Genomic DNA, 25,919 nt, shown 5'->3' with positions numbered 1-25,919 from the left:
TACCAACTTCAACTTGTCGATGTGGACTTTTTCATACCATTATTTCTCCTTACTATATAAAAAAAAAAAATTTTCCTCGCTTGTTTGGAATTTATTTCACGTACATACCTATATGAACTTACTCACTGGTTCTCAACCAGTGTACCATGGCTCACTGCTTGGCCACAGGGCCATTTTCAGGCGGGCCATAGATAGATTAAAAACTGCATGTGTTATTGAAAAATTCAGCTCATTTGTGTAATTGTAGTGAATGAATATGCGGTTTTTGTTTCTACTGACTTGTAAATTTCATTCTAATTGTTAAATTTAGTGAAGCGAAGGGAATAATTTTTCGTTTTTCTTGTAGTTTTTCCCTTGCATGAAGCATTCAATGGGTCATCGAATTTTGTGCAACGAAAATGTGCTACAAAAGGAAAAGATTGAGAACCATTGAACTTAATTCCTTGGGCTTGAATTAAATATAATTCAAAATTTATTCCTATTCTTGTCTCGTGGTTTAAACGTGATCGGTAAAAAAACCCATATTTTGAGTATAATTATTTGTTTTATGTGATCCATACAACCTCACAGTCGGTAAAAACAATTAGAACACCTGTCTGCACTCGCTAAGTATTTATATATTAAGATTAGTGTTTGAAGCTTCAATATCGACGGATTTACGGACAAGCTTTACTAAACGATTCAAAAGAGATGGTTAATCAAAAACAAAAATAAACGGATGTGCTAATGACCTTCAAAAATTCTGCCAATTTTCTCACATGATCGATCAAATATGAAGCATTCTTTTTGTGGACTGTAAACGCGCTATAAAGTGTATTAGTTGAATATCTGAACTCTCTTATTTCGACATTACAGGAAATAAAATTCGTATAAAATCCATTCGTATACATGTACTCATCATTATCTTCTCGCTAAGCGCTATTGTGTAAACATAGAAACATCGACGGCTTGGTAGTTATGGTTAAATTTGTCAGGCAGAATGATTAATGTCCTCATTGTACAGGTGTCGGATACAGCTTCCTTAATTTGCAAAGTAAAAAGGTGTCATCCTCTCACCGCAAATTATCGTATCATATTTATGTCGTGATGTGTCACAAGTGCCAAAAATTTGCCTACTAAAATTTTAAGCCACAACGATTGATTTGTTTAAAATGCCATATCTGCAAGTTTTGCAATAATTCTGACGCTTTCTTAAATTATTTTATTTGAAGTATTTGAAATGAAATACGCTGTAGGTCAAAAAAGAAAGAGTTCTTTTTATGAGTGAAACATCAAATCAATTCAATCTTTTTTTATTATTATTTATAAGTAATACTTTTGGGCCCAACTGGCCTTCCCAAGGCAATCGCAATTAAATGCAATGATATGATAAACAGATATTTTTAATATTTCAAGAAGTATCGGAGTACTGAAATTAAGTTCACAACTTTATCCAATAAAATAAGATGTTTCATATTTCGAAAAGAGAAAAAACTCTGAATGTAAATCTAAACTTGTAAGTTCTGATGAATTTACTATTAGTGATACTTAATTCTATTAAAACATGCTTGAAGATTTTGTCAACACTGTAAGAATCATTTGAAACAAAAATGATTCAAAAGTTTTACAATGTTAGATAATAAAAGCAATACCACATTTTTTGTTAACAGTTAAAATCGCTAATATGAAGAATTTAATAATTGGATGGTAATAAAGTGTGATACACGTGTTATCTTTTTTAAAGCCAAGTGAATTTTCGTTCCAAAAAAAAAATAGAAAGTATTTAAATGTAGGTTGTAAATTTTTGCCCAAAATAATAACTTTAATGATCTGTCATTTCAGGAATTTTTCTATTTTTTTTTCTTTTTGGTCTGAATTTCCTGATTACAATACCTTCCGAGGTCATGCACGAATTGTGTGTTATAAACTATCAGTAACTGATTTATATATTTGAAACAGACAACAGTGACAAACCGTCGAAGCGTGAAAGAACAGCGTACACAAACTCACAACTTGTAGAACTGGAAAAAGAGTTTCACTTCAATAGATATTTATGTAGACCTCGTCGAATTGAAATGGCTCAAATGTTAAACTTAACAGAAAGGTGAATATATAATATAGTGATTCAATACATTTGGACCTCAAATATTTATCTATGTGATCGCTGTGTAAAACAGATATTTGTATAAGGAAAAAACATTTAATATATGAAATTTTTCAAAATTGAAATTACTTAGGATATCAGAACATAGCTTTTACACTAATGTTATTTTTATCTATAAACCCAAGTGATTTATTTTAGAATGTTTTCTAAACTGACAATCGGATAATATTTTAATGACTTTTCTGATTTGTATTCTTATTTAAACTTTTTCTTTAAAGTTCACTGTGTTTTAAAACATATTATTAATTCATCATATATTACAGGCAAATCAAAATTTGGTTTCAAAATCGACGCATGAAATACAAAAAAGACCAAAAGATGAAGATAATGCCCATGAACTCTTTGCACTTGGAAGGTTCATTTTATCACCAACATCATCACTCGCAAAACACGAATTCAGAAGCTTTATTCTCTAGAAGTAATGACCACAGACATTATTCTCATTCGGGACACATGCATCAGAAAGGTACCTTAAGTTTCGAGGCATAAATACATATAAATTGTAGCATTATTACTGAGAATTCATATATATAGGTGTAGAGAACACTAACATAGTAAACACGATTGTCTTTTTGTTCAGTCAATGAACTGGAAATATACAGGCTTAATGAACTAATTCGCTGAATAAGCACAAACCAATTTATGTGGCACTAAGGTTACCGAGCGCTTCCCGTTGCATAGCGCGGGCAAGACAAGCCATGTTTGAAGTCTGTCTCTCGTGGCGTACAGCATTGAAGTAGTTTTTATAGCACGGGTCATAGATTAACTTTGTATACGGTTGGATAGACCCTTGGGGCCATATTTTGTAGTTGACTTTGAGCTGCAGAAATTAACACGATGTGCTTGCTGCTCTACATGTTTACAAAACATATTCTTTGTTTTTCCTTTCAGAAAGTCCATTTCGCTCAAATCACGTCGAAGGAACTGCTATGTTGCCCTCTGGAATGGACTGCTCGTCGGGTGGAAGATGCTATCATGGTCACAGACATCAAACAAGTCATTTTAATCAAGGTAAAAATAGCAGATATAAATAAGAACTCTACAGCAGCTTAGATATAGTTAATCTTGTATTTATAAACCGTGACGAACGATAAAGTACAAGGCAAATGTTTCAGTTTTAAAAACAATGTTTACGTTGGGATCCAAGCATATCGGAAAAGCTGTGCACTCCATCAGCGAAGCATTGGCGGCTAGTAGTGCGTTTGAATAGATCAAATCCACGTGATGAGATTTTGACCAATTGCCGTTCCATTAGTTATATTTCGCCAAAGTCCCTTTTTCATCACTGCCCCAGCTATCGTTCCCAATTTGTTTAGCGAAACATGATAGCGCGTGAACACACGAAAACGTCGTTGACAAAAGAATCCAGAAAATTGACTCGGTTGGTTTGATTTTCCCAACCACTGAAATTACTATTTGTGCTCTGTTTAATTACTTTTTCAGTACCTTGATTTTGTATCGTTCAACATTTGGTAAACAAAGAGCATTCTGTCGTAATGGCAGTATTTTTAATATACGAAACAAAAATATTTATATAAGAAATATGCTGATTCCAGCAAATATTGTTTGAGATACAATTAATTTATGACTTTTGTAATAAACGTTTATACAATAGGATAAATAAAACATTTAAAAAATATTATATCAAGTCGAATAAAAAAACTCAGATCATCACACACCTACAGTCGCAGTATAAACATGACGTATTATCCAATGATGTTGCATCGGTAAACTCACTTTTATTGATATTGTTTGCTATTTCTGAATTTAAGAGTCCTTACATTTTTTTTATTTGAATTCATTTTTTTAACTTCAATCAATTAAAGTTTTTTGAGAATTTGGAATATTTGTAGTTTGCTCACATAATTGGTTTCAAAACTAAAATACTGAATATGAGGCAATTTTGTGGGTTGCAACAAATCCAGAACATACGAACTTAAATGTCAGATTAAGATAGTCGATAATGAATAAATATAAAATATTTTCCAAAACTGAATGAACAATAGGCATATGTCCACTTGCTCATCATTGTTCAAGGTATAAGGTATGTTCAGAGGTCGTCATTACAAGAATGTTACGTTTGATATCCGATCTATCCGGTCATTGTATAATATCTGGACAGTCGACAATGCAAACAATTGAACGCTCAATGCACCAACACGACACACTGATTGATTTGGTCTTACGTCAAATAAAGGATGAATTCCTTTTTATTATATAAGAAAATGCCATATTTTATTATAACATAAGAAATTGAACCGTATTTGTCGACCTGTAGATAGCAGGTGCATATTATTTTTTATACTTTAATCCTAGAAGATGTAAAAATTGTAACAAATTTATTTATATATTGAATCATGTTTTGAACAATTTTATTCTATGATGAAAGCGTAAATAATAGGTAAGGTATGATCTTATCCCGATAAAATAACTAACACCCTGCTTGTGCGATATCACAAAAATGAATTAAAATATTGAAATCCAAATGTTTTGATCTATCAATCATGAAAGTAACCAGAAGTTTCAATTAAATTTTTCTTTAAATTAAATTGCTTCGATAATATAGTGATAATCAGCACAAAAATTAATTTTATTTTTGTGACTATTTGAAAATCTTTTTGATGCTTCAAGTTTTATACAAGAAAACTAACATTCATGCAATCTGTATTTTGCGTTGTTTGATATTTATCAGTGCGCCAGAGATTACAGAATGCATCCTAATTTTTGCTTTTCGTTTAGGAAGAATTGATTGAAAATTTATACTAATAACTATTGAATTCAACTAAAATAAATAAAACTAAAAATTAACCAAACAGTAATTTAATTTTGCTTTCAGTATGTTATTTTAGCAAACATTTGTATTACTTTCAGCTTCACTAAAAATATGTTTGAGCATTTTTCATTTAATAGTAAAAAATGTAAGGCACTCTTATAATGTAATTGTAGAAGATATTTTTTGCAACTTCGACTTTTCAAATTTATGAAATTCATGTAGTATATTCAGCATAATCATTCAACAAACAATACGACATGCTTTAAGCAACGCAAAGTTAAAATATTATATATTTATGATCTAGCTATCCAGGTATTTGCTCTGCGTTGGTTCCATTTACAGCAGCACGATAAATTATTATGACATTTTGAGTCCAAACGATTTTTTTGTCAGTTGAATTACCCTATTCAACTTGGTTTTGGTAAATTTTCGATCCGTAAAGTTCAACGTATCATTGATTCTATTGAAGATATTTTTTAAATGATACTAATAATTACATTGTCACCTAGTGGAAATTATGTTTCAATTTACAGCAAATAATCTTACTTTCAAAATACTCAAGCATAATAACAACTTTGGAAGATTATTTTTATTATCAGCGATACTAAACCTATCATCGAGCAATTCCAAAAAAATGTTTAAATTAGATAACGCTCTAAATACGAGACCTTTCACGAGCTTGATTATATTCTCATACAGCATATTGATAAATTGACTAGAATAAAAATATGCAATTTTGACATGCACATAATAACGTGCTTCGGGGATTTAGGGCAGTGTCCGTCAATTAGTTTTGTGTAGACTTCCCAGCGTCGAAGATTCTATGTAGCTAGCTAATCCGAAAGTTTCTAGAGCGTCATGATGCTTTTTAAATGTGTTGCAATGTTTTGTACATATTACAGATGATGCCAAACAACGAAATCGATAGATCCTTCGGTTGTATACAACTAAATATCGATTGAGATAACGAAATCTATATGAAGTATTAGCCAATTACACTTTTATTTCTTCAATTTTCTTTTTAATTCATCCGAACTGCGATATATTTATACAATGAAACTGTTCAGTACAAAATAGAAGAACTTTTTATTCATAGATTCTTCGAATATGATTCGCCAACCTTTGCCTCGAGCTAACTCCCACCCATTCGATGTGAACAACAAAGTTTATCCAAATCCTAACCAACAAGGTTCCTCGGGAGGTCGAATGGCTTCTCCATCATCATCGTCTTCAACGGGTACACTATCTCCGGGAAATGGACGTTCGTCAGGAGGTTTTGGATCAGAAGTGGGTGTGAGGTCGACTGCAAGCAGTGGAAGCGAGACCCAACCATTATCCCAAAGTGGCTGTGGTTTTCTTTCGCATGCAGCATCTCCAACCACAAAAGTCAGTGAAATAGATGAAGAATCTTCTGTTATTCATAATAAAAACAACTCCACAGAATATTTACCGGAAACTGAATCTCGTCGTTTTAGAAATCGTTCAAGTTACGATGCAGCGATGACTTCACAACTACCGTCTTTTTCAAGAGAAGTAGACAATGCAACAACAATAGCACATTTTAATGGCGGATCATTTGCAATGCCCAAACAATATTTAGATGGAATGTATGAAAGAACAAAGAATTCTGCCCATGAGCCCGTTTTTGCAGAATCAAATCACTTGCGCGGCTCTGAACATGCCGGTTATGCACAATTTCATCATCCATTAGAATCCTTATCAGATTGCGTGCATCGCTCTCCGCGAGAATTTGCCCAACAAAGATTTGCTGAACGCATGTTTGCAAATAACGTTCGCAACTTGCCGCCTGACGCATATCACGGTGCAAGTTCTCCTCTAGTTAACGGGATTTACAGATCTAGCGAAAGTTCCCCACTCGATTTTTCAAGGTCAAAATCCGGCAACGGTCCTAGATCGCAGGTTGCCGAGGCCTATGTAAACAACCGTCTTACCCATCTATAATCTGAACTAGTCATTTAACGTATCTTAACATAAGTTCCTCGTAAGTATTATTGATGTACCTAGTTGTGCGTTTCTAGATGTTTTCAATGTATTTCATTTTGATAACTTTCTCTCTTCAATATTTGTGTAAATTTATAATTGTATGTTGTATCGTTAATGAGATTCTTAATCTAGTGGACGAATGGTTTCAGGGACAATTGGCCATCTGAGAAGTGCAATTTTTTCCAGACGGTTGAAAGAAGTTATTCAAACAAAATAATGTTACGTAGTAAATAAATTAACGTATTTGTACCAGATATATTCAAAAATGTGGTAAATGATAAATAAATATGGCAAATGATGAATTTATCTTTCCAATATTACTGGACTACTTGAACAAAGCAACCAAAATTGGTTTATACACGTTTTTACAATGTACGGGATCTAATATTGTAAGCAATTAATTCTGGAAATATATATTTTTGAATTTTCTTAACAATAAGACGAAAAGATATACTTTCTGCACAAAACACGAATAATTTATAACTATTTACTTATATTAACTTTTGTTCTACTATTTTTTCATGACACGTTATCTTCAGAAAAAATTGTTTAGAGTTTTTTTGTTGACAATAGTTCAATATTACTGGGGCTTCCTTATACGTTTTCATCTTGCCTGCCTTATTGTTCGACTTCCAGCTTCAAAACACTGCTTCGTAGTGACTAATTAAACATATTTTCAATTTTATCTATATACTAAATAAATGTGTACAGCCAAGAGACGGCAAAATTATTTGTTTTGATCAGGGATATATCAGCAGAGGCTAGTATACAGGCACACAAAATGCTTCCATAATCAGCACTGAGAATATGGAATTTTTCTGAACTGATCTATATGGTTTGGTAAATCGCCTTGAATCTTGTTATCAAAGTTATTTGGTAAAAATATACATTTTTACGAAAAATTATAATAGTTTTATCGCTATATTATGCAACCTATATTGTTGCTTCCTATTTTATATGTAAAATATGCGTAAGCCATAGGAATTTCAATAAAACAGAATACCCCTATTTACTACTGAGAGTGACTATAAAAACGTCGCGTTCGTTGAAAAATGTTAGTCTATTATATTTGACCCAGAGAAGTGCAGCAAAAATACCACCATCCAGTTTCTGTAAAACTTTGAGTCGGTTTTATCTAAACTAGCGCCATGAAAGGAATATGTAATTTCCCCAACATAGTCAAATCACCAGAGATATCTTAACACATTGCAAGCAGTGGCGTAGCAAGACTTTAGTGGGACCCCCCCGCAAAAATATTTCGTGGAAATGACCCTAAAAACTCTCGGACATAAGCTAAAACAACGCTTTTTTTATTTAGTCAAAAAGCATAACATGTCGCTATTAAAAGACAATGGTAACCTAAAATTTGCCGTTTATCTTGGTTACTTTAATTTTTTTCATACGTGCTTCCTCTCCTGCGTTTCTGTGCGCCACTGAGAGGTTTTGCTTTCGACATCATTCTGACAGCCTTCGTAATTTTGCCGGTGCGATCAAACCACGAGACGCCGAATATCGACGACTTCCTGTCATTGTTACGTAACAAAACTATTTGAGCAGAACTAACATCAACGTTTTAAGATGTGCATCACGGGTTTTGCAATGCAGCTTTTGGTTTTGCGGCTTAAATTTCTAAATTCTAACCGCTTGGGCCCCTTTGCGCTATGGGCCCTCCCGCGACCGCGGGGGTTGCGGGGGTGGATGCTATGCCACTGATTGCAAGCAAGTATGTATATGGACACCGCTACTTCTGTATGTGTGGACGCAATGCGTTCACATTTTTAGCCAAAAGAAGTTTTGTCAGCAAGAATTGGATATATATATATATATATATATATATATATATATATATGTTTTCTACGGAAATAAAATCAAATGTATTATTCTTCATAACCCGTACTTCAATACCCATATGTAAGGACGGCTTTCAACTGCAATAGTTAATAACTGCAAGGGTTGAAGAACTTCCCACCGTTTCACGTCCACATAGTTTGAAATAGTATTAGAATCCTTGAGAAATGCAGTAATAAGTAAAGCAGGAAGTATGTTTGGAGCTTGTTTTTGATACTAAAACTGTACTTTTATAGCATGTAAGTCTAGACGCAAGAGATATATCACAATTATTTCTTTGAGAACATAATTATTCAATCTCATTGCGACAATCATTACATAAAAAAAGACTCACGTTCAAAAATAAACGCTTTGGACAGCAATCAAAAAAGTTAATCAGTCGCAAACTACTAAATTATACGAGTATCGTTTGTATGAAGACAATGGCTCAATAGCGCCACCCACATCTTCAAATGAGAGGCACCGTGCTAGGAATAGGAATTAGCACTGCCGAGGCTATGATAATAAAAAAAATATATGCTTCTACATGATTTACGGATTATTCAGCAAAGATTTGCCTGTTCTTCATGTTTATTGTAGGTTTGTAGCCATTATCAACTAAAATTTCTATGCATAACATCTTGGTTCCTTTCAAAGCGAATAGCATATCCATCTCTAAATGATTTCGTCATGTTAAATTCATATACACTTGTGTATCTTTGGCTTTCCAACTTATATTGGATTTGACTAAAACTTATTTTACGCAAAGGTTTGATTCCAGAAGATGAAATTTTCTAGAAAATGAGCGCTATTCCAAAATTCGATGTAGACTTCATACCGCTTTGTAGTAGGCAAAGGCTACTTTATCTCAGTCAAAAACCTCTAAACAACAATCAATTTTCTATAACAAAAAATGGAAAAAGATCAGATAATTTTTAATGAGCTCTACCTGATCTGAAGAACGTTCGTTCTTTTTTTCAAAAGTTATGCCTAAAGTTGAAATACACCACAACTTTAATTAAACAAGGACAAATTATGTACAGGGCGTGGCAGGTAAGCGAGTATACAAGATGTACAACTGATTTACGATTCATGTGGCCGCTCACCAACACGCATTTACAAAAAAAAAATCTTGTTAAACAAGGCTTGGGCCAGAAATAAACACACAAAAAATACGCGAATGTAATAAACTTTCGGGCTGTTTTCTACTTTTGAAATACTCAAGCTAATAAGGACCAATTTACTCTGATACAAATACAACGTGTGTAGGTGTAACTGTAATGTAATGTGATAAGGTGACGAGAAGGGTCAACAACCATGAAAACTACACTGATTTGGCATTGGTGAAAATGTGATACAGTGAATCAACCCACATACAAACAAATCAAAACACTGCCGGCAAATTCTGCGCTCGGCAATTTTAAAAACAACTATCAGGAAAACACTAACTGACTACACGTAAACATGTAGGCCCATATAATTAATGGAGCCAATGTTCTTGAAAACAGTAAACACACAAAACAAAAACAATAATACGCCATGAAATGAATGTGTAAAAACGTTATGAATTGACCTGGTTATATCATGTTACATTACACACTTTTTATGCATATATCGTACTAAAAAGATCGCTCGAATTCTCATTTAGCATTTCATCAGTCAGTAATCAGTAATTTATTTTTGCACATACCGAAAATACGAAATAGTAAGGTAAAATATAAAATGATGTATTTCGGCATGAAGGGAGACGCGATATACCAGTCCTGGTGATAGAGCAGCGTCGCCTTTAAGGGAGTCTAACATAGAATCATAAAAAAAGGAAGCCGAACAATATTAATAAAAAAAACCGGCCTTTTAGGTACGTTCGAACGACCTGGTGTTTCCAGTATCGCTCGTGGTCGTGGTGATTTGGGAGAACGACTCCAGGCACCACTGGTGGGGTAACCGCAGTAGATGGAATGACAAACGGGAGTAGGCTAGTTTTTGTGTGCGGTATCGCGTTTGAGTAGATATTCCCAGGAAATAGGGGGAAAATAGGAACCACTCATGATGTGAGAGGTTAATGAAGTATACTCAGATTAAGACTACGTCCTGCGGTGTTATCCTGGTGCTCTGCATTGACATGTGCCTGGTCGTTGGAGACAGTGATAAAGTAACCAACAATGAAAAGAGGTAAAACAATTTCTTGTAGGTAAACTAAGAAGTCATTTGACCCAAAGTATGGGATATTTAGTACAACATTCCACATCATGTGGATCATAATTGCTGGGCACTTTCATTGTAAAAACATAAAAAATAGTTTAAAAATGCGCCCACAGAGCTGAGCTTATTTATTGGCAGTGGTGGAATTTTTTGTATGCGTGTGTGCAGTTATCTGCATATTCAGTACTCGTTTTTATGTATGACCTTACTACCGATCAGTCGATCGCGAGCTAATTTGAAGATTTTAGTCGATCGCGGTCGAAAGCAGGTTGGCCACCCCTGATCTACGCCATCGCCTTTGTAATCCCAGATGCAAACTTGTCGTCCGTTAACCGTGGCATTACTGCAAAGTATTTCATTTCCCTGCATATTGCTACATAAGCAGACGATTTGGAGTCAATAGCGGGCATGCATCCCATCTCACCAAAATCCTTTCTCATATTTGTATATCGATTATTCATCTGCAATTATTGAGTACCGGTCTGCCGGTAGATCAGTACCGATAGGTCTGTAGGTGATTGCAATTGGTGAGATACCCAGGATTGTGAAACTTTCAAGAGTCTAATAATTAGCCTTTACATACATAGTCATCCAATAACTTAATACAACCATTACCAAATAGTCCAACACCTACTGGAAATTCCACCAAAAAACGTAAACGTTCTATCAATTCATTATTTCTTGATGAAGTACGGGATTGCTGACGTTAGTGGTAAAGGAATATGTGTTGTGTGCTCTAAAGAACTTAACGAGGAATCACTGAAACCTAATAAACTTCAGAGACACGTGAAAACTCATGCAAATATTGCTGTCATGTTAGAAGAGGCCCGCAAGAGAGTTTTCCATTAGCGTTATGAAAGTTTAATCAAGTCGCAGGCAGTTTTATGCAGAGTTCTATGGCAAAAAGAAAAATTTGAAATATTTTCAAGACAGCTTTTCTTATTTCTGAGCATAAGCGACCTTTCACTGAGGGTGAGACTATCATAAAGTCTACTTTAAACGACTTTTGTGAAGTATTTGAGGGTGAACTACTTGCTGGAAAGGTAGACTACATGGGGTCCAGTGTAGTTTCGTACCTAACGTACTTCTAGTAGGCGTAGCATAACATTCTGATATGTCAATCCTAACCCCCATCTGACTACGCCATCCAAAACTTAGGATTAGGGTAGGGGTTAGGATTTATACGTGAAAAATTTGTCATGCTAAGCCCAGTAGAAGTATGTTAGGTACGAAACTACATGAGACCCGGCAACATGAAGCTGTTAATGATTCTGCTCTTAGTAATAATACAACAACAAGACGCATTCAAACTATCGCAGCTGATCTAAAAGAACAGATTTTAGAAATACGCCGTGGACAGCCCTGGCAGTGAATGAGTCAACTGATACAACAGCACAACCACAGCTCTTGATCTTTGGAAGATTTTGAAAGAGAGCCCAATCACTGATGAACTGCTTGCTTGCATTTCACTTGAAATCACAACAAGCGGCGAAGATATTTTTAGTAGTATTGATAAGTTCTTCACTGAAAATAACCTAGACTAGAATAAAGTGATTGAATGTAGTATGGGTGGTGTTCCATCAATGATGGGAAAGAATATCGGAGTTCTGGGAATTCTTTCAAGGAAATATCCTCACATTAGGATAAACCACTGTATAATCCATCGTCAGAATTTGGCCCCAAAAAACTTGTCTTCGAACTTCTCTGATGTGAAGCAGATAGTCATTTCCAATTTCAATTATGTGAAAGCTAGAGAACTAAATTCGGGGTGTGACCTTTTGCACCCTGCCTGCTACACAAAGACGAAGGGCGCTGAACCGTGAGCTAATATTTTCCAGTCTAAACGCTCTAGTCCAGTGGTTCCCAACCTTTCTACCCTGGCGTACCAGTAAAATTAAAATAAAAGTACTCGCGGACCGGCAAAAAAATTAAAATGACCGGAACAGAAAAGAATAACATTTATTTGCGTAATATAATGCAATGACGGGCACTCAATATGCTTCTAGACAAAAAAGGCACAATTAAAAACATTTCACACGAAGAAAAACTATCAAATAATGTGCCGGGCAAAAATTGAAATGGGTGAAACATAAAATAACATCATATATTTGCGTAATGAAATGCAGTGCTGGGCACCCATTATGCGTAAGAAAGGCACGCATGAAACATCTCACATAAAAAAAAATAATGTACAAACACAATTAACTCTGGTGAGAATTTTGCTGCTGTTTCGTTTCCGATGCACGATTGCAAACGAGGCCTCAAAGAAGTTTTTGCAAAACGTAGCTCTGCAGCGGTGTGCAGCCGATTTCTTTGCTTCGTTTTAATTAAAGCTAGTGATGAAAATGTTTTTCGCATAATCTAGTAACTGGTTGATAATACGAACAAGAGTTTGATTGCTCGATTACTTAACGATGGGTATTCGTTATCAAGAGATATCCAAAATTATGACAGTGACTCTTTTTTAAATCTGGACTGCAGTGGCGGCGCGTCAATAGGGCCAACCGGGGCAATGCCCCGGTTGTTTTTTCGGTATAATAAAAAATATTTGAAAAATACCTCAATATCGGTTGCACAGACTGTTTACACTAGCCATATTCTCCCGACATGGTTCATTTTTCGCTCGCAAAGCCTTCGCCGAACGTCGACGGGGCGACGCCGATTTTGCCCCGGTTGCTCATTGTATATCGTATTCTCTCTTTTATCTTCCACTCGCCGCGTTTGTCTCGTTTGTTTTCTGTTTCTTTTTACTTTTTATGACGACACAATGCCGACGTTTCTTACAACAACGTGTTGACATATTCACGCATTCCTTCTCGTTCGTTGGTTGCTTGAAGAGTTGATAGTTTCCTCGCCTTCGTTTTTGTCGCTTGTTTCGCTATTTGAATCAGTTAGAGACCTTTAGTCCATTTGCTTTCGATTTTCCCCATTCCTTTTGAGCTCCTCACTTCTTTCCGGCTTCGCATTTCTTAGCCTCAGACCTCATAATGAATAAGGTTGATGCACGACTTCGCACTCCGTTGCCACTGGAACAAAAATTAGAGGTACAACGTCTTGGGCCTTATCAACCAAAAAATTGTTCACTGGAACAATCCCATGACGGAGGAAAGCGTCGGCGTACATTCTGCGCAGAAACTTGGTATAAAAAACACGAATGGTTGTGTTACAGCGAAGACAAAAATGCACTTTTTTGTTTTTATTGCCTATTTTTTGCTACCGCCCGTGACTCACGTTGGTGTAAATTTGGTTTTAGAGATCTTAAACATCTTTCCGAGCGTGCCAGGGATCATCAATCTTCTATGGAGCATCTGGACAATGCAGTAAAATACTGAACATTCGGAAATGTTAATATTGCAGCACAGTTGGATGAAGGACGCGCGGTTTCTATTCGTCGGCACAACCAAAACGTCGAGAAAACCGTCATGTTCTCGGTCGATTGATAGATGTTTTGAAGTTCATTGGTTGTCACGAGCTGTCCCTCCGTGGGCACGATGAACGGGCTGGCTCTTCTAATAGAGGGGTATTTTTGGATATGGTGGAATCCACCGCATCCCTAGATACAGTATTGAGAGATCATCTTGATGCCGCAACTGTTTCGAAAGGGACATCTAAGGATATCCAAAATGATTTGCTCGACTCAATGTATAAAATTTATTTACAACATTTGGCTCTGGAAATTGAGAACTGCCAGTTCCTTTCGATTCAGTCTGACGAGACAACTGACATCACGTGCGTTTCCCAACTGGCTGTGATTTTTCGGTTTGTGAAAGATGGTAAACCTACCGAGAGATTTCACAGCTTTGTACCAATCGTTGATCGCACGGCTTGCGGGATATCGGCTGTACTGAAAGAAGTGTTACAGCCTTACAACGCGAAGTCAAAATTGATAGCTCAAACTTATGACGGCGCGGCAGTCATGAGTGGGTCGAAACATGGTGTTCAAGTTTATATAAAAGAAGATTTTCCTCAATGCGCATTTTTTACTTTGTTATGCACACCAATTTAACCTCGTTAATAAAAATATGTGTCTTGATACCCCTCTCGTCCGTATATTTTTTGCAAATGTTTCGGGGTTTTCTTCATTTTTTTCCGTTTCGCCGAAGCGCTCTGACCTCCTTCGCCAGATATGTAGCCGCCGTCTCCCAGCTTGTGCACCAACACGTTGGAACTTCCAATCACGCGTGGTGCAGGGCGTGTCCGAAATTAGGTCTGAGCTCATTGAGTGTTTCAATGGCATTCAGAGCTCTCCGGTTTGGGACGAACGCTCTGTGAGGGAGGCGGCAGGTCTAAAGCGTCTGCTAGAAGATGGTGAGTTTTCATTTTTTCTCGCTCTTTTCTCCACAATATTCTATCACGTGGATGTATTATACGGCGCATTGCAGTAAAGGCTAATGGATGGAACGTCTGTGCAGTCGTGTATTTCAGACTTCTGCGATGCTGTATCTCGTATCCGGGAAACAACAAAATACGACGACACATGGAGTGCTTCTTTACGCCGCGGTAAACAACGCAGCGTTTGATTTTGTCTGCAAAGGAATGCTGTGACATTCTGGTGAATCAAATAGGCGATCGTCTGCGCACTGAACACCTTGCCGCGTTCTCTTTGATGAACCCCAAAAATTTTTCAAAATTTGCACGTCAATTTCCCATCCATTTGTTGGCTACTGTCTCCAAATTTTACCCCATGATAAACGTGGGTAAATTGGAAAATGAATTGCGATGTATATACCACAATCAAACTTTTTTGAACATCACATCAACTTGCGCGCTCTATGGGTTCCTCATAGATAACACTCTAGTAACTACCTTTGCGCGTCTGCAAAATTTCTGGACATCATTTTGACGAAGCCTATTTCTTCCGCCGACGCAGAGCGAACATTCAGCACGCTGAAGCGTATTAAAACGTATCTCAGAAACACAATGAAGCAAGATAGATTAAATTCCTTGGCTGTTTTATCCATCCACAGAGACGTTATTTCTGGGATGCATGACTTTAATCAGCGCGTTATTGAGCATTTTGCTTCCAAGAAACCGCGGCGTGTTGCATATATGTTCAAGCAGTAGAAGTCTAGCAGCATATATATCTATGGGTGAGCGACGCATGTCCTTATCTTTGCATTACCTTTCCTTTCTTCATAGTAACGTTTTAAACCTTATTTTAGGTTTTGTCTGCTTTCCCGAAGTTTCTGTTAATATGTCATTGTATTTATCTGGGTAAATATTGCCTTTCCTTTTGAAAGAGGTTTCAAAATAAACAATGTCTATATTTATTAATCCCTTGACTTGGACCGGTTTAAAGACACTTTCTTATCCTTAAAAATTGTCGCTTTTGCCGATTGGTTGTTACCGATGGAATGGTTTTTATACTCATAAAATGATGGGAGAACTTACAGCGCTCATCCTGTCCCCGTAGATGGGGGTGACTTGGTCCCGCAGTAGCTTGCCCCGGTTGTCAAAATGACCACGCGCCGCCACTGCTGGACTGTAATGTAGAGTCACAATTTTAATCAAGAGTTTTCTTTTTCATCAGGTTCATCATATTAATCCCGCTGCAGTTGATCGATGCGTCAAACGAAATGAGTTTTACATTGACATTACAATGACAAAGTCGTCGCTACCAGGCTCAAAATACTGAAATAGATCTCTGCGGCCCATACTTTTTTGCGCGTCTCGTGGATGACCATATTTCACGATAAGCACGCAAAACAGAAAAAGCACACGTGCCGATTTTTAGGTTTCTGAACCTTGCGAGATTTGATGTAGCGCATGAATCGGAGCCGAAAAAGCGAAAAGTGTGATTACTCGGCGCCACGATGTCGCCAAGATGTCGCAATATGACGGCGGAAGAGAAATTTCGTAATAAACCAACGCAACCTCGTTACGGTAAAGGGATTGAGACGACATAAAAACGAAATTTCTCGCGGACCGGCAAATAAGCTTCGCGGACCGGCGGTTGGGAACCACTGCTCTAGTCTATCCGGATACAGCAATATTTGTCCATGTTCGGTCCAGACAATCCTCTCCAAATTATCCCGTCTTATAACTGAGATAAGCAAGCTGAAATATACAATCGAGATGTCAGATGGAGCCAAATGGATTACGGAAACAGATAGATAGATAGAGTTGAGATAGAGGTTTTCTAAAGAAAACAAAATACACTATAAATACTAAGAATTTGTCGCATAAATAACCAACATGCAATCAAATTATATCGCTTACCGACTGTTTTTAGCCAAGGTCAACAATATATCGGATCTTTTATGTAACTGCAGAACACTGAAATAAACATGAACAAATAAGCACTATAGTATCAGTACTTAACTCTACAGCAGTGATTCCCAAAGTGGGTGATATCGCTCTCCGGTGGGCGAAAACGATACACAGAGGGGGGCGATTTCGCGAAACCTGTTTTTTGTCGGCGCATCGTGCACTTGATTACTGTACTCTGCGTGCTTTCCTATAGGTTTGAATCACGTGGGCGATGTCTCACGCGAAAGGATTGCTGGTCTCGTCTTCGCAGTAAGGTACGGTAGTTTGTGTATCCCAGTGGTCGGGAAATCTGTAGTAATCTGGCCCAAGACGCTTCACTGAATGGAAATTTTCCCGACCTTTGACCCCGGAAAACGGGGTAATTTTAGATATAATAAAAAAAACTCGCTGAAGAACACCAAACTCACCCATCTCATTAAAAAACAATATAAACTATGATTTCTCTCCTTATTTGGTCTGTAATATATTCGTTTCAGACTTTCAATTTTTTTTTGCAGTGCCGGGGGGGGCGATGAAGTTGTATGAACTACTGTAGGGGGGCGATGGTACAAAAAGTTTGGGAACCGCTGCAGTCTACAGCATCAATTGTGGCAATAATTATAATACCATCAACATTTCATCCAAATAAGATTACTACATAACAAGTCAAATGCAATGGAATACAGAAAAATCACCAAGAATATTTCACAAAACAATCAAAACGCAGGACAGATTTACAAATTGCAGTTCAATAATCCAGAGTTCAATGCAGCAAATATTAAACTATTAGCAAGTTAAATAAACATGAAACAAAGGTAATCATAATTAGGCCACTGTAAATAATGATACAGTCCATCCTAATGCTAAATACCGTATAATATACCGCATTGCAGAAGCAACCCAGCTGTGCATATTTTACAATTTCGGCCCTAACGCGAGGCGATACAATAAAGATGTAAACACAAAAATTGCGCTAGACCAGTGGTTCCCTAACTAGGGTCCGCGAAGGGAATCTGTTATATGCAGATATGGTTCATAGTTTGATAATGCAAAAAGTAACCGCTTAAATTTGCAAATACACATTTATCGCCGTTTGCTGCTTCACAATCACCGCTGGGGACACCGATTCTTCACTTTCTGTTTCGATCACGCTTGCCCAATTGTGACGTCACAAAGCTACGGGCCAAAGGCATAGAGAGAATTCAATTGCTGCCAATACACAGGGCTGCCACTCTAGATGTTTTAGATCTAGATGTTTTTTTCACGATCTAGATGTAAAATTTGGAGCCTAGATGTTAGCTATAAAATGTAGATATATTTTTTTCAAGGTTCTAAATATTATTCAGTGGGAAATAAATAAAGAGAAGTGTAATACTGTAATGGACCTTTCCCCGACCTTTGACCCCCGAAAAATTCTTTCTATACTTTACCATTGCAAAATTTTCGGCGCTATTTTAAGAGTGCTTTTGCAAGTTGGCGTCTGTAAAATGGGGTATGTGTTTTAAACCATCATTATGAATCATCGCATACAACAATCTGTTTTTTGAAAGTACCGGTAAAGAATTTTAGCCTAGTTTATCACAGCTATTTCTACACTAATTTTTTATTACTGCAATTAAATTAAAAATCCTAGGAAGACAGAGTAATCATTGAATTATCTGATTTATATTTAGGTTTCCGAAACACAACTGAAAACTAACGAATAGAGTTCAAAAACGCGAAAACGAGGTAATGTTTACGACCACGCTTGAAAATCTGTCTGAGTGAGAAAAGTGTCTGAGCGGATGCGAAAAGGGAGCATTGTTACGTCACTTTTTGCATCTTGCTAATTGGCTAATGTCACGAAGTAAACAAAGAAGTCGATGCTCGGGGAAAGGTCCATAGGTGAATGAATATTATTTATTTATTTAGAAGTATTGATGTAAGATTGATAAAACAGCATATATTTACGATAAAACTCATTCATATTGTATTCGTCCACCGGTATCATACAGCCATATGTACTTAAAATATTTGAATAACGAATTAAACATGTTTAAACCATGTGACGTTCTAATTAACGTTAAGTAGAAAGGACGACGTTGGTCCGATGATATTGTTGCCAAGGGGTTTTAAAATTATTAGGTTATTTAAGTCTATAAGTCAGTGGTTCTCAACCGGGGGTCCGCCGACCCCCGGTGGTCCGCGATTGAATTAAGATTTTAGGAAATTATTTGCAGTTTAATATCGTTTTTTTGTAATACGCTCGAACATTTGCTGCCTATGACAATAGCCTACAAAAACTATTTTGATTTATCTCTCGTAGACCTATTGTGACAAATACAAGTTATGACAGCACAATGATAAATACGAGAACGCAGCTACAGTGATCACTTTCTCCGTTTTGGTGCGCCATTTTGCCGTCCTACCCATTAGTATCGATGGAAGCGTTACGTGTTATTGTTCCATTCGCCTCCCCTTACCTTTGTGAAAGTGGATTTTTTGCTCTCGTTCATATCAAATTCAAGGCTCGTCACCAACCAAACGTCGGAGACGATTACGTGTTATTGTTCCATTCGCCTCCATATGCGTTTGTGAAAGTGTATTTTCTGGTCTTGTTCATATCAAATCCAAGGCTCGTCACCAACTAAACGTCGAAGGCGATATGCGTCTATCGTTATCAAAAACACGACCACGTATTTCAAGACTCGCTTCTGATATGCAATAGCAGAAATTCCATTGAGTGTATTCGATTTGACAAAATAAATGGAAATGTTCACTAGTTTGGTGTTATTTTGACTTGGTTAAATGATATTTCACCAGAAGGCTTTTACGTTTATTTATTTTTAAAATTTTTGTGAGTTCTGAGGGATTCTTTTTTTGGGCGATTTTGTCTCCTGTGACAGATTGGATACCCATACTACTTAATTTTGGCCTTCTTGTTCGTTCATATATTTGAACATCGCTATCTTGTTTGATTCCATATGATATTGCTTAGGTGGGTATGTTTTCTCGGTAAGATATTCTGAGAAATCGAGATTCGGAATCGAAAATTTAGGAATCAGTCAGGAATCGAATACTTGTAAGTAGGGTTGCCACTTCTGGATACATTTTTTTTCGAATCGAATCTCGAATCAAAATTTTCCGAATTGAATCTTTCCTAATCTGATTCCATTAAGCTTTTTTTTATTGCATGCGTATGTTTGCTCAAAGTCACAAAAAAGCTCAAATCTAGTGTAGGTAATAAGCGGTGCTATCACCTAACTATGATGTGGAGTGATATCGTGTGATCCAATGTGCGAGTAACACCAGAAATACTTAAGAACAATGTACTTGTTGTAAAGGTGAAGGAAAATTCGGACATTGCATTAAATTCATGGCATGCATTATTACAAAAATATATTTTCCCGGGAGCTGATGGTGCATCTGTCCCGGTTGCATCAGAAGAAATTGAAACGGCTAAATTACAACTGGCAAGGGCTGAAGAGACTCAAAGGCTGTGGGACATAAAATACCAGAGCTATTTAGAGTCTTGTGTGACATCAAGTCAAGGAAAATCACACAAAAGTAAAAAATCTTCAAAATCTCGGCATTCTCATCAATCTCTTTCATCAATGTCATCTGTTTCAAGTCTAGCAAAGGCACGTTTAATTGAACTAAAAGCTGCTGAAAAAGTTGAGCAAGCACAAGCACAGTTGGCTCGATCTAGACTACAGGCAGAATTCGATCAACAACAGGCTGAATTCAATCAACGCCAAGCGCAATTTAAGCAACGTCAAGCTGAATTGCAACTCGAAATATCTTTGAGAAATGCCCAGCTACAAAAGGAAAAAGCTCAAGTTATAGCTACTGCTAGCAGTGTCAGATCATCTAGGCATAGTTTTCGTCATTCACAAACTACTAGCGTCTCGCCACCACCTGTGTTACAAATTAGAGACTACGCTGTGGACTCTATCCCTGTTACATCACAAAGTGTTATGATGCACCCTGCATCTAATTTTGTTACCACTGCTGACATGCTAACCCATATAACCACTTGCCCGAGTGAACCAACGTTGTCTATGGGCCAGCCAATTGCAACAAGCTCAAGTCATTTGCATTTCCATCAACCCATGTTCTCTAGCTCTCCAGCTTCCCCTGCGAAACTGGCAGACAATGGCTTTCTTCAAAGCACTAGCGAAATGCAAATATACACAAGCCCAGCAGCCATCAACAGTCAGTCACAGCTAAATCCACTCACAAGAAATTTTTATCCACAAGTTAGTATGTCTGTGAATACAAGGGCACCTGAACCATTGCAAAGCCATTCCACCAGGCCTGTGATGTCAACACTACCCCGACAAGGTTTGATGCCATCATATGAATATCCTTTATACAACTTACATCGTCCAGCTACTAATGTTCAACCAAACTACGCAGCTAGCAAGGATGATTTATTTGCACCTATGCAAACAGTGCGTCAAGGGTTCACTTTGCCTAAGCTAGATCCAATTACATTTGATGGTAATCCTGAGTATTATCATTCATTCATCCAAGGCTTCGAAAACATGATTGATAGACATCCATATCCGCCTGATGTGAAGTTGGCGCAGCTCATTCAAATGTGTAAAGGAAAAGCGAAAGACGCAATCAAGCATCTGGCTGTGATAACTCCTGCAGCAGAAGGATATGACATGGCAAGAAAGACTTTGGAATTCAGATTTGGAAATCAAACTTTGGTAATTGAAGCGAACATAAAACAGCTCACTGCTGGTCCTCAGCTAAAAGCTAATGATGCTTAAGCACTTTATGACCTTGCTGTGAAGATGAGAAATTGCTATGTTATACCTTCTCATTGGAAAAAGGAACATGCTCGATGCACAATCGTATCTGCGAGACATCTTTGATCGATTGCCATATCATGTACAAATGGACTATCTCAGAGATGAATCATGGAAAAATGGTCCTATTCCATCCTACATGCATTTACTAGAATATGTTGAAAGAAGAGCTCACCTGAGCAACACATTTTATGGTCGACTCATGGCCGAACGCTATGTCAAAAGTAGACAGCAGGTTAACCCTAGACCTCGCTCAGCTAGGACATACACAACCACAAGTTCTACAATTACAACTACAAAGGAAAGGAAAGGTGACAACAAAGCCACCAAGAACACTCAAATTCAATGTCTATGTTGCGGTGATTCACACTTTCTGTATAACTGCACGAAGTTCAAAGATAAAGATACCAAACAGCGTAGAGACTTCGTTCGAGAATACAAGGCATGTTTCAACTGTTTGCGTGCAGGACACAACGTAAAGGATTGCAGGTCTACATACACATGTCAAGTTAACAACTGTGGAAAGAAACACCACACACTTCTTCATGATGACACCCTGTCTTCTCAGAAGCCTGTAAATTCTAATGCAAAATCCAGTGGCTCAAATGGGCCCGGCGTGAGTAATGTGCATGCAAATTTTATTTCACCTAATATAGAAAATTATCCTGTGCGACTTATGGTCGTACCAGTCAAGGTTTCTGCTAATGATTCTGATCGTTATTCATTTACATATGCTTTCTTTGATTATGGCTCGTCACGTTCATTTTGCACCACTGATCTTGCAAAGAGCTTAGGCCTTCAAGGTGAAACTGAGGAGTGTACTATTCACACTGCCAGTGGTTCAAAGCCCCACTCAGGAAAGAGAGTATCTCTCACTATTACTGGTATTAATGAGCCTAACGAAATATGTGTAAATAATATTTTAACTTTTGATGGTATTCCTGATTTACGTGACTCTAGCCCACATCAGGACATAGTGGAACAGTATCCACACTTACATGGTTTATCCTTCCCTGAAGTAAATGGCACTATTGAGGTGCTGATAGGTTCTGATGTATTGGGACAATTTCCCATCTCAGACACATGTGTTGGTGAACAAGGCTCACCAACTGCTTACCATACAATGTTAGGTTGGACTCTAGCAGGTCCTGACAATAATGCTCAAATTTCAAATTGTGTCGATGTCAACTTTTTGAAAGCAGATCATAGTTCTGCAAATTCTATCGAAGAAAGTAATAATTTATCTATGTGTCATATTTGTGGTCATGATTTTGTTGATTTATATGCTGATCCATGTACTACAGAATTTTCTGTCGATGACAAGAAAGCATTGAGCATTATGGCAGATACAGTGAAAATGGTAAATGGTAGGTATCAAATTGCCTTACCCTGGGTATCTGATAATGTAACCCTTCCTAATAATCGGTTTTTAGCTGAAAAGAGGCTAATGTATCTCAAGCGAAAATTCCTGAAAGACCCAGATCTTTTCCCAAAATACAAAGATAAAATACATGAATACATCCAGAATGGTTATGCAGAATACATACCCATACATGAATTGCCACACAGTAACAGAACATCATATTTACCACATCATTATACTTGTCAAAAATGTCGGGTAGTATTTGATTGTTCAGCCGAGTTTCAAGGCACTTGTTTGAATAACAACTTGTTATCAGGTCCTTTCAATACTAATACATTGGTTGGTGTTCTCTTGCGTTTCCGACGGGAACCCGTTGCTGTAATTTGTGACATTCGCCAAATGTTTCATTGGATTCGGGTAAATCCACCAGATTGTGATTCCATGCGATTTCTATGGTGGCACAATGATGATTTATCTCGAGACCCTGTTGAGCTAAAAATGTTGAGTCATATATTTGGTTGTAAGAGTTCTCCATCTGTTGCTACATTTGCGCTACGAAAGGTAGCTGATGATAATTTATCCAATGCTGACTCTGTCACTATTGAAACTGTTAATCGTAATTTTTTCGTGGATGATTGTTTGAAAAGTTTACCTACTGCTGACCAAACCGTCAGTTTGATATCTCAACTACGTAAACTTTTAGATACATGTGGTTTTCATCTTGCTAAGTTCATAAGCAATGACCAAGCTGTGTTAGATTCTATACCTGATGAAGATAAAGCTCCATCTATGGTAGATTTTGACATTCAAGGTGATTCCTCAAATAAGACACTCGGTGTGCATTGGCGCATCGATGCTGACAAATTCGTAATACGTATAAATATAGTGCCTCGTCCTCGAACACGAAGAGGTATTTTGTCAATGGTTAGTCAAGTATTTGACCCATTAGGATTTGTCCAGCCATTTATTTTGCCTGCCAAACTTATTCTTCGTGAGTTGTGCGATGAAGGTTATTCCTGGGATGATACCATTTTTGGCCCACCTAGGGAAAGTTGGGAAAATTGGATCGCTTCATTATCAAACTTAAATGATTTGTCTATTCCTCGTTGTTTCAAGCCAGCTGACTTCACACCCACTGAGGTACAGTTGCATTTGTTCTGTGACGCTAGCAGAGTTGGTTAACTTATGGTTGTTCAAGTTATTTGCGTATGATTGATGCAGCAAATAACATTCATGTCGTTTTTGTGCGAGGCGTTTCCCGTGTCACCCCCAAGCAATTAGCACCCCTATTACTATACCACGTCTCGAATTGGTATCTGCAGTCGCTGCTGCAGAGTTGGCCAGATCTATTGTTAAAGAGTTAGATTATAAAATTGATAAAGTTCTGTACGGGACAGACTCGACTTCAGTGCTTCAGTTTTTGAACAACCGTGCTGAACGTTTTAAGACATTTGTTGCAAATAGGGTCAATACTATCCATTTATTGTCAAAACCTGAGCAATGGTTACATGTCAGTACTAAGGAAAACCCTGCTGATATTGCTTCCCGTGGTCTCATGCCCAATAAAGTTTCCAAGTCTAATCTTTGGTTTGATGGCCCAGAGTTTTTGCGCAAGGATGAGTCCTTTTGGCCCGCTCGCCCTTGTAATGTTTCACTTTTAGGTGATAATTGTCCAATTGCATCTGAGTTTAGAGTCAACTATTTTATCTACAGATTGTGAATATGAATCTCCATTTCCCCCATTTTTCATTAGATATTCCAAGTTTGAGAAACTACAGCGTGCTATGGTTTGGTTGATACGTTTTCAAGGATACACGAAATGGAAGTATCTTAAATGTGACCAAGTTCCTGCATCTGGATTCATTTCTGTAGAGGAACTGAGAAATGCTACACATGAAATGGTCAAATTGGTTCAAAGTGAATCAATGCCATTGGAAATGAAATATTTCAAGCAAAGTGTAAATTCTTGTCCACCGACAATTCAAGTTGGACAAAAACAGAAATTGAAGTCTCCACTGGCCAAGCCTCTACTAAAATGTGACCCTTTCATACAAGATGGTGTTATGCGTATGAGAGGACGGCTTGAGAAATCTGATTTGCCAGCGCATCAGAAGAATCCAATCATCTTGCCACCTCACCATCATGTAACAAAGCTGATCATCGACATGCATCATAGGAATACAGGTCACTCTGGAACTCTTCATGTTCTCGCAGCAGTTAGAGAAAGATTTTGGATATTACGGGGACAATCGGCTGTTGGGAAAAGTTATCAGAGAGTGTATACAATGCCGAGAAAGATCTGCTCGTACAGGTGAGCAGTGGATGGCAGACCTCCCCAGCTGTAGAGTTGTTCCTGGAAAGAAACCGTTCGAATCTACATTTGTAGACTACTTTGGCCCAATCAAGGTCAAGCATGGTCGAAATGAATACAAGCGTTATGGATGTCTTTTTACTTGCATGGCCACACGTGCCGTACATATTGAAGTTGCAGAGTCACTTGATACATCAGCCAAATAGCGTTTTTCCGATTCACTGACAGGCGCTCAAAACCTATCCACG

The 25,919-nt window shown here is 37.3% G+C and overlaps 2 protein-coding genes across 4 annotated transcripts in view; both read left to right on the top strand.

Annotated features, from left to right (window-relative positions):
• The window catches only part of LOC120343000 (uncharacterized), a 29,399-nt gene extending 21,735 nt beyond the window's left edge, over positions 1 to 7,664 (top strand). For all 3 annotated transcript variants that reach the window (XM_039412063.2, XM_039412065.2, XM_039412064.2), the window contains 4 exons: positions 1,939 to 2,083; positions 2,407 to 2,609; positions 3,035 to 3,154; positions 6,013 to 7,664. In XM_039412063.2, coding sequence (XP_039267997.2) covers positions 1,939 to 2,083; positions 2,407 to 2,609; positions 3,035 to 3,154; positions 6,013 to 6,878 — 1,334 coding nt within the window. In that variant the 3' untranslated portion in view covers positions 6,879 to 7,664. The remainder of the gene's footprint in view (positions 1 to 1,938; positions 2,084 to 2,406; positions 2,610 to 3,034; positions 3,155 to 6,012) is intronic.
• A 14,361-nt stretch (positions 7,665 to 22,025) lies between these two features.
• LOC120343839 (uncharacterized) lies at positions 22,026 to 25,675 on the top strand. Its single transcript, XM_078110531.1, has 2 exons — positions 22,026 to 24,171; positions 25,074 to 25,675. Exons 1-2 carry the CDS (start codon positions 22,026 to 22,028, stop codon positions 25,673 to 25,675), a joined length of 2,748 nt encoding a protein of 915 aa, XP_077966657.1.
• Positions 25,676 to 25,919: the final 244 nt, after the last annotated feature.

The sequence above is a fragment of the Styela clava genome, chromosome 3 (assembly GCF_964204865.1).
Source record: "Styela clava chromosome 3, kaStyClav1.hap1.2, whole genome shotgun sequence".
Lineage (NCBI taxonomy): Eukaryota > Metazoa > Chordata > Ascidiacea > Stolidobranchia > Styelidae > Styela > Styela clava.
The sequence above is the reverse complement of the archived record's forward strand: the minus strand, read 5'-3'. Positions and strand labels throughout refer to the sequence as shown.

What these genes read in the sequence shown, in the direction of transcription:
- LOC120343839 (XM_078110531.1), top strand. Translation starts at nt 22,026, where the DNA reads ATGCTCGATGCACAATCGTATCTGCGAGACATCTTTGATCGATTGCCA. An exon ending in GGTAGATTTTGACATTCAAG is followed by an intron (nt 24,172 to 25,073) that starts GTGATTCCTCAA and finishes TTTTATCTACAG; the next exon opens with ATTGTGAATATGAATCTCCA.